General features: G+C 38.2%; 1 protein-coding gene across 2 annotated transcripts in view; it reads right to left on the reverse strand.

Annotated features, from left to right (window-relative positions):
• Window positions 1-1,191: 1,191 nt before the first annotated feature.
• Window positions 1,192-17,609, reverse strand: part of PPP1R21 (protein phosphatase 1 regulatory subunit 21) — a 31,967-nt gene continuing 15,549 nt past the window's right edge. For both annotated transcript variants that reach the window (XM_066546290.1, XM_066546288.1), the window contains 13 exons: window positions 16,848-16,949; window positions 16,681-16,769; window positions 15,665-15,801; window positions 14,938-15,030; window positions 13,433-13,560; window positions 12,920-13,072; window positions 12,059-12,151; window positions 10,722-10,955; window positions 9,331-9,366; window positions 7,473-7,589; window positions 6,478-6,576; window positions 4,350-4,478; window positions 1,192-2,533 (listed from right to left, as the gene is read on the reverse strand). In XM_066546290.1, coding sequence (XP_066402387.1) covers window positions 2,504-2,533; window positions 4,350-4,478; window positions 6,478-6,576; window positions 7,473-7,589; window positions 9,331-9,366; window positions 10,722-10,955; window positions 12,059-12,151; window positions 12,920-13,072; window positions 13,433-13,560; window positions 14,938-15,030; window positions 15,665-15,801; window positions 16,681-16,769; window positions 16,848-16,949 — 1,440 coding nt within the window. In that variant the 3' untranslated portion in view covers window positions 1,192-2,503. The remainder of the gene's footprint in view (window positions 2,534-4,349; window positions 4,479-6,477; window positions 6,577-7,472; window positions 7,590-9,330; window positions 9,367-10,721; window positions 10,956-12,058; window positions 12,152-12,919; window positions 13,073-13,432; window positions 13,561-14,937; window positions 15,031-15,664; window positions 15,802-16,680; window positions 16,770-16,847; window positions 16,950-17,609) is intronic.

Raw genomic sequence — 17,609 nt, forward strand, 5'->3', positions numbered from 1 at the left:
ATTCCATTAGTAAAATTTCCTTGCCCAGATTTTGCACATTCCATGATACTCTGCATATACCATTGCAAACAAAGTAGTTCAAAATAATTTTTCTGGAAAACTTTGCCTCAAAGATGAATTTTTGGCTGCAATGTTGAAACAAGTCTTCAGGTTTTTTTAATAGCAAAGCCTTGTGCAGTAGCCATTTTGGCATTTAACAGCATTTGAGACATTGAGAAAGATTCAGCATCACCTGGTTAAGCAGATAATAAGCACAAGGAGTTTGAATTTCCACTTGATCCAGTTTCTAAGGCCACTGAGTTCAATGTAATATCCTGTGGCCCCTTAAAAACACTACTACAGCAGTATCCAAAACGCTGATTTAAATTTGTTGCCAGATTTTACTTTTGGGTATTGATAGTTTACAGTTGTCTAGAACTTACTCAAAAGGTTTCCTTGAAAAACTGAAGGCAGCTGAAGTGATCAGAATTGTCTCTTCTTGAGCATGGTTATGGCTTGGTGAGGGGGACACCCAAATACATCCCCAAACAACACTGCAAAGAAAAAATGCTGATAAACTGATGTACATTGGAATTGTACCTAAATGCCTGTACACTCTACATGAATTCCAGCTTGGATACTGGGGTATACTCTGAATATGCATTTGAGGTTTTTAATGAAAATTCTAAAGACACACTATTTTTATTCAGACATGTAAAAAATGGCCTAAGCAAAATCTTTTTCTAAAGGCAACAACCTATGAAAAGTAGTATCAGTAAAAGTAGTGTCAGTTTATTCATTTGATTCAGAGAATTAAAATAACTGGATTAGTACCTTCAGTGCAAGATGGAAGTTCTCAGAAAAGGCAGCTTCAAAAGAATCAGAAGAAAGCAATTAGCTTCCCAAGCCTAAATGAAACAGTTGAAGCTGTATTTGCTTCCATAAAACAGCTGGAGAGAAAGCCAACATTTCCCAATCCTCATTAGCACCAGCACAGAGTTCTTCATTCAACATCAATAAGAAACCCTGCAGGCTCTCCCCATCTCAACCACTTCTATTTTGCATTTCTGAAAGGAAAAGCTATCAGAACAAAGAGATGCACTGAGAACACCTAGACTGGGGTAAGTATCCCACCAGCAACATCTGGACCCCCCCACCAAAATGTCACACTCTGCAGCCTGGGCACAGCCAGAAGGAAGGAAAAAGTCAAGCTGGTTTCATGTGGTTGATTTTATTATTACATACTGATAATACATTTCAGCACATACTGATATCAGAGTAAACCCCCATGGGACAAATAAGTGCCATAATGGAAATTATGGAACAGAAGACTGGTGTAAAAAGTGTGGAGCAGCACAGCATCTGATTTAAAAAAAAAAACAAAACAAAAAACAAACCAACCAAACAAACAAACCCAAAAAAAAACACAGCCAAAAAAACAACCAAACAAAAACCCAGCCCAAAACAAACAAACCCCACCCCCAACAACAAATCAATGCTGTGAAAACTTGTGATATTAAACTTCACTTGGAAAAAAAATTTAAAAAAAACCAATTTAGGAGAGGCCCAAAGTTCACAAACTTCTGAAAACACAGGAAAAGCCATGTGCATCCCCCCAGTGAATCCATCACAACTCAATTCCATGAAGACCTTTTGCAAGTTCAGTGCTTAAATCTTCTACATATTTCATATTCTTCTTTACTGTAAGAGAGCACAGTAAACTGATCTATTCTACACACATTGTTTCACTCTTTTGGGGCAAATGACAATCACAGTTTCCTCTAGCCTTAAACAGCTATTTCAACCAATATATATATATATATACATACATTTGTAAACAAAATGTTACAGAAATGCCTTAAAGCAATTTCACTGAAGTAGCCCAATTCAGCCATTTGTGCTCTTCACCTCCAAATCCAAAGTGCCAAATACAAGCAGGAAAGGTTTCCACTGTTGCAGTCTAACAATGATCCCATTTACTTGGTGAATTTGTAAAAATCATTTCAAGCCACAATTCCAATTAATTCTAGAGGGCTGAGAACAGGAGTAATACATTTACAGTAACTGCACAGCTTGCATGGCCAAAAAAAGTCTCCAAACTCATTTTTAAACTGTTATTAACAAGTAATGGAATGTACATGTGCTGACCATTAAATGGAGAACTCAAAAACAGACACCTACTGCACCAATCCAAATTTGTTAATGCAGAAACATATTTGAAAATATACAAAATCTGAAGTTGTTACGTGAAATCAAAACCTGGTTTTAAAAAGTGCACAGTAAAAACTGAAGGTAATTACTATATAAATTATCCACAGAGTGTGTATTTCCTGGTTTAGAGCCAACACTAAGTTCTGTTTTATCTGTCACAAGTTCTAAATATTTTCAAGCCATTTACAGCACCAATTCAGTTTTTACTTGACCCAAAACCAGCCTCAGCTTCCTGGAACAAACAGGAACTGGATAATGAATGGTCACTGTCTGCATCCTGTGCAGCAGCAGCTTCCAAAGACTCAGCTGTAAACTATCGATTCTTGTTCTTTTTAGAATTTCCCTGCAAGAAGAAAGAAGCAAAGAGAACATTATCATTCAGGTAAGGAAATCTAGACAGGTAACATACAAAATCTGATGTCTAATAATTTATGCCTACAGCAAACAAGGTACAGTCAGACTGAAAAGAAACACTCCACAGACTTCTAAGTTTGACAGATTGCAACCATTTGCTCTGAAAATTCCTCTGTTTCTATAAGCACAAGAGAGGCAAGTACCAGATATCTCAAACAAGCACAACAGTGCCTTACTACAACTGAAACCTGGGAAAGACATTTGAGGGACATCCCAAGACATTCAATTGTATTAATACCACGAATACTGTAAGGGCAGTGAAGGCAAGTGAAATCATAATCCACCTTTATGTGCTACTCCAAATAACTTCTTATAGAATAACTGTATCAAATTAAAAACCAATCCCCCACCATACTGGGTTTTTTTCCAAAATGAATTTTATTTTAATTCAGGTTGTACAGATTATTCCTAGTTCAGAATTTGTTCCACAGTTAGCCAACTCACATTTGACCTTCAGTAATTCCACAAAGGAAATGTGGAGCTTAAAATAAAGTTTTGTGCAATAGTTACTTGCTGGCAATTCTCAGTCTTCCTATTTCCTGAAGATAACATTTGTTTTGAATCTAACCAACAACTCGCTCCAACTGATAAGGGCTTTAACTGCATCATTTGGATTCCAACTGGATTCCAAGTGGATTCCCTTCTACATTTGTTAACATCTGAAAACCTGTGTGGCTTCTGTTGTGAGGTTCTGAGGTCCTTACAGACAGAGTACCACTTCAAGTCTTACAAGTATGGCAAGTGAGAAATTCCAGAAAACATTTTATAAAAACATTAAGTGCCACAGTCAGTATGCAGTCAAGAGCTTCCTTCTGGAAACACAAAGGATTATACACCACAAAGTAATTTTAAAGAATACAATGCCAAATTAAAACACTCAGAAATCTGAAGAAAAGCAAGGGAAGAGTTTACTCTAAAAAATAAAAATCACCATCATGGGATCTTGATTCAGAACATGGAATTTATTTATTATTTTTACTTTTTTAATCCTTCAGTGCTACCTGCTTTCATGCATCCCAGAAATAAGGAGAATAATGATAATTTATTTGTTTCACAGTCAGACAAGTAAAGGGCAAAGGCCTTCACAATATCTGTTCCTCCCTAGAAGCATCAGAATAGGATATACCATGGTTTAATCACTGGTTGCTCAAAAAAGCAGACTTCTGTATTTTTCATCATTAGGTAAGTAAAAAAAAAATCTGTTTCTGATTTTTTTACAAGTGGGTAGACTCCTTGCCTGGTAAAGAATTTAAGTGTGCATTTCAAGCTCACAGAAGAATACAAGTGGCAACTTTTTCATTCCTACACAAGGGACAGATGAGCTAGAATGTGGAAATAAAACAGAGAAAGAGACCAGCTGTCATGGACAGAGTATGCTGCAACCAAAAGGAGTGCAGAAGGGACACTTCTACCCAGAACTTCATCCTAACCACCCAGCCTCAACAGCTGAGTTTACAAATAGCTCCATCTTCACCAGATTAAAACAAAAAAAATTATGTGGTCTGCCATCAGAGGGTACACTTTGAGAACCTAATGTGAAGCAGTGACATGAAGAGCTTGTTCTTTCCCACATGTGTGTTTAGCAAGAATTTTTTTCTTCACTGAAACTTGAAGGAACAAGTTTGGAGTTTTCTTTCCAAATGGTTCAGAGCAAGAATTACACCTTGTGATCTGGTTTGTCCAAGGGCAGTGCTGCAGGAACAGCAAATGTAACCCTGCCATCCCCAGCTGCACTGCCAGCTCACCTTACTGGTCATCTTTAGGGTATCAATCTCTTCCCTTTGCTTGGTCAAGGTTTCATTCATGCTGCACAGGTGGTCACTCATCATGCTCAACTGGTCCTCATAGCTCCTCTTTGTTGTCATCAATTCATCCTAAAGGAAAAATTAAACAACCAGAAGCCCTGGCTCAGTATTAGTGATACCTGGCAAAGCAGCACACTTCCACCTCCACTGAGTCAGCTCCACTTTTGATGCTGAGTGTGTGCAATTCAGCTAAAAAACCCCTGTTTTATGAAAGGAAGTCAGCAGCCACTTTTCTTTTACCTGAAGTCCTATGCATGGTTTGTTCCCTTTATTTTTGTTGTTTCCTTTAGATTTTTTCCTCCACTTTTTATGGCTTACATAAAAGAGTAACAGCTAAGTTTTCCACCACTGCTTCCAGCCAGGAAACAAGTAAAGTTTATGGGGTTAAAGCATGGCCTGCACAAGAACACACAAGGCATCCAAAGCTGAAGGAAGCACCACTCCACATAGAGCTAGAGAGAGCTATGATCTCTCTGGGATCACAGAGACATGGGGGGATAGTGTGCATGGCTAGAACACAGCAATGAAGGGATAAACACACTTTAGGGAGGACAGAAGGGAAGAAATCATGCTCTGTGTGAAGAGGTGGCTTGAAGACTAATAAATCTCATCAGTAGGAGAACAATAGGGTGACAGGCATCTGCTGCAAGCAGGTAAAAATCTCCCACTGACAGACCCTGATCCTCATTAGGGATTTTAACTACTCTGACATATCCTGGAAGGGCAGTAAGGTGGAACACAAGCAACTGAGGAGTTGTCTTGAGTGTTGCATAGAACTTCTTGATACCAGTGATCAGTGGGACCAAGAGATGCTCTCTGCTGGACTTTTTACTCACAAATAAGGAAAAGCTGGTCAGGGATGTGAAAGCCAATGGCAGCCTTAGCTGCAGCTACCATGAGTTAGTGGCATTCAGGATCCTGAGGGAAGCAAGATGAGTAATAGAATTACAGCAACCCTAGATTCAAGAGGAGTAGATTCTGGCTTCTTTCTGCTTGGAAAGGTCCCAGGTAAATCTGCCCTGGAAGTTACAGGGGCCCAGGAAAGCTGAATGATCAAGGACAGAACAAGGAACAACCCAATGCCTAAGACATGGAGTGACTGTGGCAGAAGACCAGCATGGCTGTATAGGAAATATCCAGTTCCACAGCTTGATCTGAACTCTCTGCTCTGACCAAAGGAGGGGACAAATCACCTTCAGAGGACCCTTCCAACCTCAACAAGTCTATTACTCAGTATTATGCAGACTACTAAACATACAAATGGTGTGTGCCTGCTATCTTTTCCTAGGAAGTTTAAAATGCAGTTGGAAGTTAACATCTCATGCAGAGTTCAACATCTATTGTGGAATTTCTTAAAGGCACAAATCAAGGAAGTGTTTTAAAAGGACTGTCCATGAGCACAATAGCTCAAAGCTTCTAACATTATATTCACAGCCTGTATGGAGCAATTTTGGTACTCACCATCACAGACAGATGAGCAATAATGATATGAACTAAGTGTAAAGAAAACATGAAGGAATTTATGAATTGTGTATTTATTTATACTTTATTGTACTACTGGCTTCTTTCTCAGCTGTGTGGAGGAGAAAGACAAAGGGACAGGACACTCACAGGATGGCATGAGAGTTGATTTTTGTTAACAACACCTTCTTAAAGATTACCTCAAAACTATCTTTGCTTAGTATTAAGCTATCCATATTTAAGAATCCAAATCAACTTGGCATTTTTTAAAACTTTCAGACCCAGGTGCAAGAAAGGATTAAGAATTCCTTATTTCATCTGGAATCAGTCAAACCACCTACCCCTTTTGGCATTACAACTATGTGATTTTCATGAAAATCCATGACATCAAATGAGCTAAAACACACAGGTTTGGCCAATATAACCTTCTCTTGGAAACATGTTCCACTTCAACTTTATACCTGGGATTTAAAGTGTATTATTCAAGGCTCTTCTCCACATACCACTGGAGTTTTTATATTCCACAACACAGGACCTAGGAATAGCATGGCCAGGCTAGATGGTTGTCATTTTTCTGCTCTACATGATTACAGAAAAATTTACTTGCCTGTAATCTGGTGATGTTTTGACTGGCGAGCTTCAACTCTTCTGTGAGTGATTCCTTGGACTTCTCTGCCAGAGAAAGTCTTTTGGCAAGTGCTCGACACTACCAAGAACAGGACAGGGAGGGTACAAGGGACAAAAGTCACTTCCTCAGTATTGTCTTGTGGCATCCTTAAGTGCTTGCTTTGGACTTTTCCATCTGTGATACTTGGATTTCAAGAAACTCAGAGCTTGTGCACATTTTTAAATGCAGAGGTAATGGAATAGTTAACATGAAATGTTTCATTTAACAGAGCTACCATATTGCCAATCCTCTAAATATTGTATTTTTCATGTAACTGCTACAAAACTTCTCATAAATAAAAAGCAATGCAAACAACTCACTTCATACAAGGCTCAAATATCACAGAAAAGATGGTTCCTCCATACTATGTCATCTTCAATTAAAAAAATAATATTTAAGAGGATTTGCTCTGTTAACCTAGTATATTCCACATCATTTATTACACAAACCAAAACAGCCACTACTTTCAAGAAAAGTTCCCTCATGACTTGAAATGAAAAGGAAACCATAGATACAATGAATCATCTTGTTCCTTCTTGCAGTATAACTTATGCCTAAGAGCCAATTTTCTCAGGAGAGCTGTTTCCATCACTTCATAATACACTCAAATATTTTTGAATGACATCAGCATCACTATAAAATTAAGTCAAAACTTCCTTGGTAACTCAAGCCAGCTGCTTCAGCTTATGTGAACAAATCTATACATGACACACATTATACTTCTTAATACAGCCAAGACAAGGCTACCAAAGGATTTATTAAACATAAAAAGTCCTTTTACAGTATGTGTTTTTATGCGTGCCAGACCGCAATCAAAAATATTCCAGGAACAGATTTTCATAAAACATTATGCTCCATATATTGAAACTTACTATCATAGCACTTGCCTGTGGGGAGTTCAAAAAGAGATTTACTGTCCTTGCCTGCATGCTCACCTCAGCATGGAAGTGCACTGATTTGCTGTCAGCAAGCTGCAGGTGAGAGGTCAGCTCTGCTATCCTGGCCATGTAGTGAGTTTTTATCAGGTCTTCACGAGACTCAACATCTGGAGCCTGGCAAAGAAAAGTTTAACCAAACAACATTTATGTTTACTAGACTGAATACCCAAATCACAACATTGCCTCTATACAGACTTTTTTTCTTCTTTCCTTCTGAGCCCTGGCTGCTCTATCAAAAAGTATCAAATTCCCCAAACACAACAGATTAATTACAGCAGGCCACACTGCAATTTTATCACTCTGATGGGGACTCAAGATTTCCTTACAGGACAAGGAGCTGACTGACAAGGTAAGAATTTAACTTGCTTTAATATAGCAAGTGTCTGATGAAGATGAAAATCCAGAAGTGAACAGCTTTCACCTACATGAAAATTTACTGTTTCTTCCCAACAAGGAAGAATTCCTTCACATAACTGTATTTCAGAAGCGTACAAAAGTCATAACCATTACTAATGTTGCATATTCCAGAAACTTCTTTAGACATTTGAAATTAACAAATAAAAAATAAAAAACCCCAACAAATCAGTAGTTTACAGGCTAACCCACTGGAGTCAGCTTTCACATGATCTCTCACTACCTTCAAGTTCAGCACTGTGCAGAAGCCTCTAAGGACTTGTATCAGTTACTATCCAGCCCCCTACCCCTTTTCAATCACACTTCTAGAAGGACGAGTGCACTAAGCTACACATCAGTTCTCTGTGATATCAGAAAAGGGAAAGCAGTGAACCTTACTCTCAGAAGTTCCTGCTGGAGCAAGTGTTACATTATAGCAGGGCTAAATGAAGTGTTAACATTTATTCTGAGGGCTGGCTCAAGGTTTGTTTCAGTGCTACCCGTTGTAACCCAGGCACTGCAGATAGGGACGTTTTTGGCAGCTTGAGCCCTTCCTCCAGGGTTAAGAATGGAGGCTTGGGATACAGTTTGGGCTCCTGAGGCACAGCCAGACCATCATCAGCCAGGGTCCCTGTAATCATCACCAACAGGATGGGACTGCCAGGAATGTGCCTTGAGCTGCTGTATTTTCCAGCATCAGTCTCATTACATGGTTATGACAATGGAAGATGCCAGCAGCTCACATCCCAGGCAGCAGACCAAGAACTTAATGTTACAACTTATAAAGTAAGTTTTTTGACCAATCACACAAAGCAAAAGCACATTGACAGTAGTTCTATCCAACCACTATAAGCATACATTCCTTTGGTTAAAACAATGCCTGCTTATTTCAAATACAATACCTGCTTGTAAGCCTTCAAACACAATGCACAGAGCTCCATTATTAAGCTTAGAACTCCCTAATATCTCACTAGATATACTTTTCTGCAGCTTAGGGAGTTATTCTAGCCAAGGTTAATACACAGACCATTGTTCTATTTGTCCTTACTTTTTTACTTCTTACATATTTTTTCTGCTGACCTATCTCATGGCTACTGCTTAGCTCCAATCACAGTTCTGCTATCTCTGAGGCCTGCCTTTTGCAGCTTTCCCAAAACCCTCTGATTTTATAGATTCCCACAATGACCAGTGCCTTCCTCAAATTATAGAAAGCAGACCCTGACTCCAGTTCACTATGCTCCAAAAGTCTCACAAGGGCCAAATAATAGTTCACTAACAGAAGAAGAAAATTAAAGAACACATGGATTTCAGAAATTTGACTATTTAGTATATAAAGACTATGTGGTCAACTCATGCCATTATACAGGAATATTCTTAGTAATTCGACCTGTGGAATAAGTTTAGCAGAATCAGAATTGAAGTATTTAACAGATGGACTTTAATAATATTTAAAACAGATTACCTTTTCATTATCAGTAGTTACAGTCAACATTCCAATCTAGAACAAGGAAGAAAATACACTTAATGAGAAACTGCAAAAAAAATAGATACCATAGCTGCATTTTGGTTTCAATCTTAGAAGGACTTTGGATTTAAACAATCTTGCAATCATTCAAACTGAAATCGAATTTAAGTACTTCCACCTGTAACATAAACAAGAGTGGTTACATGAGCGCCTTGAACAGAATTAAACCTGACAAGAACTCTCAGAAGTATCCCTCTTGTCTTAGGAGGTACACAGGGAAAAGGCAATAAAAGCAACAAGATGCAGCTGGGCTCCTATGGTTATGCAACTGCTTGATCATATGAAACTAATTCAGAGCCACGTTAGCACACTGGAACATTACTTGTCATGTCTAAGAGGAAGGAAAGTCAACCTGGATTTCTTGAATACCTTCCAAATTCCTTCCTTTCCTCTCTGACTAGCAAGCACTGACAAAACTCTACAGGAGCAGTGTAAGCCAATACCTGGTTTCATGAAAGGATATCTTCCCAGAGGATCTAAGGGGCTTTTTCCCCCTTATCTCAACAGGACTAGAGATTCATGCTTATGGGGAACATTCATACAATATGTTGACCCATGAGTAACATTCTCATCAAACTCCTAAGGAATCAAATAGAGGATCAAAAACTTAAGATGCCAGTGTACTTCAGAATTGGAGCTTTCAAAACAATCCATTGGTTACTTTTATCTTGGAGCAGGAAAGCAGGGAGGACAAAAAAAAAATTCTATTGAATGCTGAGTGGATTTATTATTTCTTACAGATGACATTCCTGTTAATTCCACTATGCCACTTCAGAAATGGAATTCAGGGGAAAGGCCAATTCATTTAAAATATGTTAGTAAACAGGAAAAAGCCATTTACCAGCACAGAAGAGCAAGGAAAGAATGCATGCTACATCCAAAAGCAATTGCTGAACCCAAACTGACCCCAATAAGTCTTCAAATCCATTTACAATCACTACCTACCTACTTCCATTTGCTTTAACACACCTAGAGATGAATAAAAGTATTGGAAACACAGGCCCAACCTGAGATACACACCACTTGCAAAGTTCCATAAGTACAGACAACTCAGGAGATTAAACACCCATTATTTCCCCCTCAGTTATACATGGACAGAACTACAAAAATATCTTCACAATACTAAAGACAGCAAACAAAGTCTCAAAATCCAAGAAGTGCCCAACTCTGCAGAAAGAATTTGCAAGCAGCTTTGCAAAGACAAGGACCCCAAGAGTGAATGCTTTCCAATACAGTCAAAAGGCTTTCATTTTTAGTGTTCCACTGATCAAACAGCACTGCTACTAAAGAAAGTGGATTTTTCTCTATTGAAGGGAAAGGTCACTCACCAGACTGGTGCTCTTAATAGGTTCCCTCAGACTCTTTTCTGTGGTTTCCTTCTTTTGTTCTGCTATATTTGGCAGAACTGAATGCTCCTGCATAGTTTCAGTTAAATGTCCACTAAGGGAGTTCTTCAGTTTTTGGTTTTCTTTCTCTAGCTTAATTTTAGCTAGCTGAGCCTCCAACATCCAGTGTTCTTTTTCTTGTTCAAGTTTTGCAATTTTCTCCAAACTCTGCTGGACCTTTAGGAGGGAAAGTTTACAGTCCAGGTTATTGAACCCAGGGAGGAAAATCCCACACACAGGAAATGTCTGAGGACAGTATTATTTTAAACCATTACATAAGTGAGCTAACAAAGTGCAGCAGGTAAACAACCACTGTTCTGAGATGTGTGCTTAGCTGTGGCTCTTTGTCAAAAATGGCCACATTATTTAATTAGTTTGAAACATGCACAGCTCATAAAAATGGCAACATTGTACTAGGTGAAAAACCAAAGCAGGGAAGAATTTTATAAAAACCTGAAAGATGTGTACCTGGCAATATCACTAGCTCTTCCTATGCTAGAAAGACAAACTGTCCCCTCCCCGCTGTCCCACCTCACACAGACAGAACCACCCACTTTGTCCAGGTAAGAAAACAACTATGGAACAGAACACATCTATCACTGCACATTTCTGCTGAAATTCATTTCACTCCTACTAATACACCTAGAATATTGGTAACTACAAAAAAAATCACCAAAGTATTTGTTTCTGTAACAGTTCAATAACAATGAGTCAAGCATAGGCTGAGTATACAAGCTAATAAAGAAGTGTCAGTATTAATTAGTTATTCACATGAAGCAACAGACAAACTGTGTAGGCCTTTTAAATACCATGTTACCCATCCTTCTTCACCTTCCAAAAAAAAAAAATATATACATACTGGCAGATAGAAACTCTAATTTATTACTCTAACTGAAATGAAAAATCAGTGCTCTTAACCAGTGCAAATAATTCCTGCATAGTCCAAAAGAGGACTCAAATCAGTACACAACATTAAAAATTAACCCTTTAGTATGCCTTATTCCTGTCTTTATTTTGCATTTATTTTAAGGTGACTTCTTGTATTTCTAAATGAAGGTATCAATGACATAATCCTGGCTCCTATATCTACCTACATGTACATCCTGCAGATAACCCAGCCTGGCAAGGTTTTTACTTTCAAAACTCTACAAGACATCTACAGTTTAATTTTAAGGTTCAGCATATTCATATATATCTACAAATGACCACAGACATAAATTGGAGACTTTGATACAAGTTTACCCTTAAAAAATACACTGCCTTACATGTTAGTACAATACCTGTTGTGCAAGCCCTTCCCTGCTTTCTGTAGAACTCAGGAGAACTCTGCGATTGGCTAAAGCCTCTTCATAAGGCACTGAATCTGCACAAGGCTGCAGAAAAATCAAAAAACCCCTCTCAAAACATGTTACACACTAGATCAGAACATGCATTCTGCTTTTATTTTCTTACTACTTTCCTTACTTTAGTAAAGGAAAAAAACCCATGTTCCAAGTGCTTACCAGGTATAAGGAAAAAATGGTTCGAGCTCTTAAGAAATACTGCCCCAAAAGGTACAGTTGATTAAAAAGTGCTCAGAAAACTGAGTGTTAATTAATGATCAAAGGCATCTTAAGGTCCTCTTTACAAACATTGCAGTAAAGTGATTTAGTAACAACTGCTAAGCACATCACTTAATTGTTAATTTTCGTGAAGGCAACAGGAAGATCTGACAGCATTTAATCCTTTGGCTCAGCACATTTTCTCCAGGGTACCTCCTTTTTTTTCCCCCCTATGTCTTCCAGTGAATGCAAGTGTAAGAACATGTTTTCATTCACTCCATATTCCTGGTGAATACAGGAGGAAATTTACATAAGCAGCCACCCTCTTCTCCTTGGGAGTCTTGGCACAGAAATAATTAGTGGAAATGGGTAATGGCAGAAGTGGCACATACCCTCAGCTGTGAGGGCAACTACACTCCAAAGCTTTCAGTAGCATATTGCAATGCTATCCTCAGCATTACTGCAATATCCTCAGCCAAAACCTGTTGTTCAGACCATCTCTACCATTCCAAACCCTGCAAACCCTTAGTTTGTGTTCTGCTTGGCATAACCACCAACAGAACTGAGCTCCCTCTGTGCAAGCACACTGGCTGAACAAACCTTCTTCAAGGACTTCACATAAGCAGCTGCCTTCTTCTTGTACTGCAGCATGCACTCAGCTGAGAGAGGGCTGATGAACTCTGCCCCTCCCTTGGGGCCGTAGCTCAGCGAGGTGCTGAAGTGCTCCAGGTTGCTGCTGAAGAACGAGGCCATCTAAACACATCAAGAGAAGTGGCTCTCTGAATTAACCAGGAGGAGTCAATGGAGCAATTAGTCTTTGAAAAGACAAGTATTTAGTGAAGCTGGAGTTCTTAACAGGACTTTGAAACAAGCTGCAGGTTCTTCCATGTAACTCAGACCTTCCTAACACAAAGCATCCTCATCACAGGATCTACTTCTATCACTCAGTTGTTTTTAACTCATAGCCTGAGAATAACTCAAGAATCAACATGACACTACAGATTATTAATATCAGAGGCACACAGATTTTTTAAATTGTTCAGCTAAAATTATTTTTGTTTCTTAAAAATCTGCACAAGTTAAGGAATTGTTTGAAACAAAAATATCCATTACCTTGCCTGCTCCATTTGTTAAAGCAGCAACAGAGGATAAAATACAGTCATTTGTAGTTATGAGTTTCTGTGTGGCAGTTGGAACTTCCTGTTCTAAAGCAGCTTTCTGACTATAGTGCTTGGAAATATCTGGAAAATGAAAAGAACATTATGCCAAATTAAGAATAAAAAACTTTTTGAAAGTCACTCACAAAAGCATCTTAGCCTAAATATATTAATTTCAACAACACCAAAATTTAAAAAGAATCAAGTATTTATCATGTAAGAACATTCTCAAGGTGGCCTAATTAAAAAAAAAAAAAATTAATTGACAAGTGAACAATATTAATATTGAACAATATAAAAGTGACAAGTGAACACTTTAAAACAGAGTACTATTGCTACAGAATGGAGAAATTCCAGCTCATCACCACCACAAATTGTAAACTGAAATAATCTTAAGAAGTTCAAAATTAGTTGGGATTGAGAAAGTAGAGAGAAATTAAACATTCTGGAGTATGGGAGTGTGAGATATTAAGAAGAGCATTTCTGTTCTGTTGATAGTTAATGAATTCTACTGACAGTTTTCTTGACTGCTTCTATTTTCTGTATTTCCTTTAAAGTATAAATTGCATTGACTTTATATTATAGTGACCAGATTAAGAGGTAGAAAGTATTCTAAACTTATCTATGCTACAAAACTCATGATTTAGGGTCTCATTTTGTGTGAGGTACAATCTTTAATATCTTCTATTTTTCTTTAAAACAAGGACTCTGCAAAATGGGGCCAGACTACTCATGCTATTAGGAAAAAACCCCAATTTTGCTTAAAATTATGAAAGCTTAATGTTTAAATAGCTGAATAGTAAAAAAATCCAGTTCATCTCTATGGATCATTTTTCTCCCCAGAAACAGCTACATAGTACTGAAATTCTAGGACATGCAGGAACATCAGATTCAAAATTCTAAGTTTTAACCAAATACCCCTTCACTGAAAACATAACATATCCCTGTTGTTCTGATAAAAGCAAGGTAAACCATTTTCCAGAAGAAGCCAAGTTTCAAAAAAGCATTTGGACTTCTTTGTAACCTTTGGTTACATATTCATATTAAAAATAGTCATCACCCTAAAAATAGGAAGGAAGAATTCCACTTTGCAGGCAGGTACTAGGTCAATGCTACATATGCAGGGAAAATATGTACATTTCACAGCATTCCATTCTGTGTGCTAGTTTCAGGAGGGCAATGAAGCTCAGAAAGTAAAGTGATGCTGCTCAGGAAAATCTGGAGAGCCACAACTAAATAATCCAGCAACTCTGAGGAACAAAGATAAGAGAATGGAAGAATGAAAACCATGCATGAATGTCTAAACAAGTGGTTAGTAGGTTTAGTTTCTTAGCTTGTAAAGGTAAAACAAACCAGATTTATCACATACAATACATTCAGCACTGTTATAGAGACTGCATGTGTGCTATGCTAAACAAGAAAGCAGCAAAGCTGAAACAAGACAACATTCCCAACTCTCACCTTTTAAAATGTCATGGAATCCATGAAGACTTGCAGCAATGTTTGTAAACACAAAGTTGTAATTTGTCCTAAGGAGTCCTTCTGGTCTTGTACCTAAGAGTAACACATAAGAAGGAAAACCACAAAACTAAGATTTGACCATGAATTAAAAAAGTTAGCTTTGAAAATAATTCAGTTTCCACCTACTAGAACCATTTGCATGGAGGATGAGTCACAATAGATTAATTTACTTAAATTTTCCCTTCAATATCAAATATACATATCCCCAGTTCTGGCAGAGCAGGCAGGTGAAAGACTTTCAAGTCCCCTAGTTTTTATTCAGATTTCATAAATATCAATTGTGTTGGTCTCAAAAACCACACATACAGAAAGACACAATCACAGCTGTAGGAAAAACAATCAGGGCCTTTAGAAAGAGTGAAGACTCAAATAACCTCAAGCTATGAAATAACCATTTTTTACTGCTATTTACAGGATGCATTTGGAGATAGTTTCCCCACACATACACACAAAGGCTTTACCTCATTTTATTAATTTTATTATTTATTAGCATGACAGTTGTAATAACCTTATGAAAACGAGGGCTGGAAGCGATGATTAGTAAGAAAATGTAGTTTATTAACCATTTCATAATTAGGAGGTGACAAATACAGACTGTCAATCATCCCATAAAAACCCACAGAAAAGCAGGCACAGGGTAGCCAGCCAAGCCAGAACTGACACTTACTTGGTAAGGCCAGAAGACTGACATATGTGTGGAGCTTCTCAAAGACTGCAGTCAACCTTTTCATGTCTCTGTGCAGCTCCATATTTCTAGTTCTTAAAGCAGCTGTGCAAAGAGAAGACTCACACTCTTCTTCCAAACTAGGAATATATGAATTATTTTTTTTAAAAGCAAGCAATTGTCTTAAAAATAACAAGCTCACGAGTTTTAGAGCACATAGGTGTTCTCTACCTCCCCAGTGCAAAGCAACAGCAGACCAGGAATTGATTTTAGAAAGGCTAACACAGCAGAGGAACTTAGCAATACATGAAAATTACTGTGTGCATGGCCACTCCCAGGTGTTTCTGTCACAAGCCAGGAATGATTTACTCTCACAGCAAGGAACTGATTGCAGCAATTTAAGTTTGAAGACTTTTCCCTCTACTACATAAATTCTTTTTGCTTCCTAAGGAGCACGAGAACAGGAATAAAGGAGACAAATCAAGGGGGTTTTTCTTCCTTAGTCCAAACCTCTCTTAAAGCAGCTCTTTGCACTTATAATTCATCTCCTTCAATCAACTCAGGAACAAAGATTTTCCAGCAGAAGGGATGTAGACCTAGCCAAGTTTTACAACATTGTTACATTTACTGATTGATGAATAACCCTCAGAAAAGGTCAAGGCATTAACAGTTACACCTGAATAGTATCAATGCTACTGAATAACACTAAGAAACATTAATGAAAGCTTCATTATTTTTAAAGTCTCATCTGTGAGGGAGGGTGTGCGTGGAGGAGCTTTAAAATACATGGTTTTAGTCCTAATGCCTCAAAAAAGCTGTGCCTAGTCTCAAGGTTTAGAAAACAACATGCAAAAAAAAAAAAAAAAGAAAAAAACAAAAAAAAAAAAAAGAGTTCAGCCTTTTAAGACAGCAGAGGCCAGAGTATTTTAAGGTTTGATTTAATATTTGAGTTGTAGGTGTTGACAGTGCTGCATGCCTAGCACAGTGCCTTTAAATTGGATCTATCAAATGAAAGGTACCTTTTTAACTGATAAGGAAGAATCTTTCTTAAAAAGCCTAAGTAGGAAGCTAGTTGTTCTGAGAAGGCCTTCAATTTCACAGTTGTTTCCTGAAAGGAAAAAACAACAGGTAAGTGTTTTTGCTCTGTAAAAATCCTTTTTTGGGTACTGAAAGGAGGAAATCTTACCAGGACTGTCACAGTATCCTCCGTGATGCTCTCAAACAAGTGCAGCATTCCTTCCTCCAGAGGGCGAACATAGGAAGCGTTTTCATGGAGATACTGTGAGAACTGAGGACACAGAGGTTTTAAAATGGTGCTTGCTGACAGCTCCTGTCAACTCTGCCAAGGTAACACCTGAACGGGACATTTTGGCCAAGCCCTGTCCCCCTCAACGATGCCTAAGATGTCACTAATGAGAGACAACAGTCCAGTGATGTACAGCAACCTCTTCTACAGTCAAAAACACACCTTGAGGGAAAGTGAGAAGCACTGGAAGTCCAGGGAAAACCACACCTAGAGCTTGGCCAGGGCATCCAGTCTCATTTCAACTACCATGCACAGCACACCAAACCCTTGCTTTTTAGTTTTAAACATTCCTGCATTCCTTCCTCAACTCCATCCAGTTAAGGCTAGATCCATGCACCATTTAGCCACAGAATAAACTATCCCACCTTCCTCCCAAAATAGTCTCCCTCCCAGCCTTGTCCAACAGCACAAACATTTGCAAAGCTGTGCTGTGCAAAGTACTGAAGAATTAAACCCAAGTCAAACCAAGAGCAAGAGATGTATCTCTTTTGTCTTTTCATCTGTGTCCAGCCCAGTTTTCAACAAGAGTCAAAGCATGCTAATGCTAATGCAAAGCATGGAGCATCAACTGATCACAGAAGAATTCTTATTTCATGGACCTGCCTGACTTTGCTAAAAAATGCTTAATTAAATCCTACAGTA

This window comes from Molothrus aeneus, chromosome 3, assembly GCF_037042795.1.
Source record: "Molothrus aeneus isolate 106 chromosome 3, BPBGC_Maene_1.0, whole genome shotgun sequence".
NCBI classification, from domain to species: domain Eukaryota; kingdom Metazoa; phylum Chordata; class Aves; order Passeriformes; family Icteridae; genus Molothrus; species Molothrus aeneus.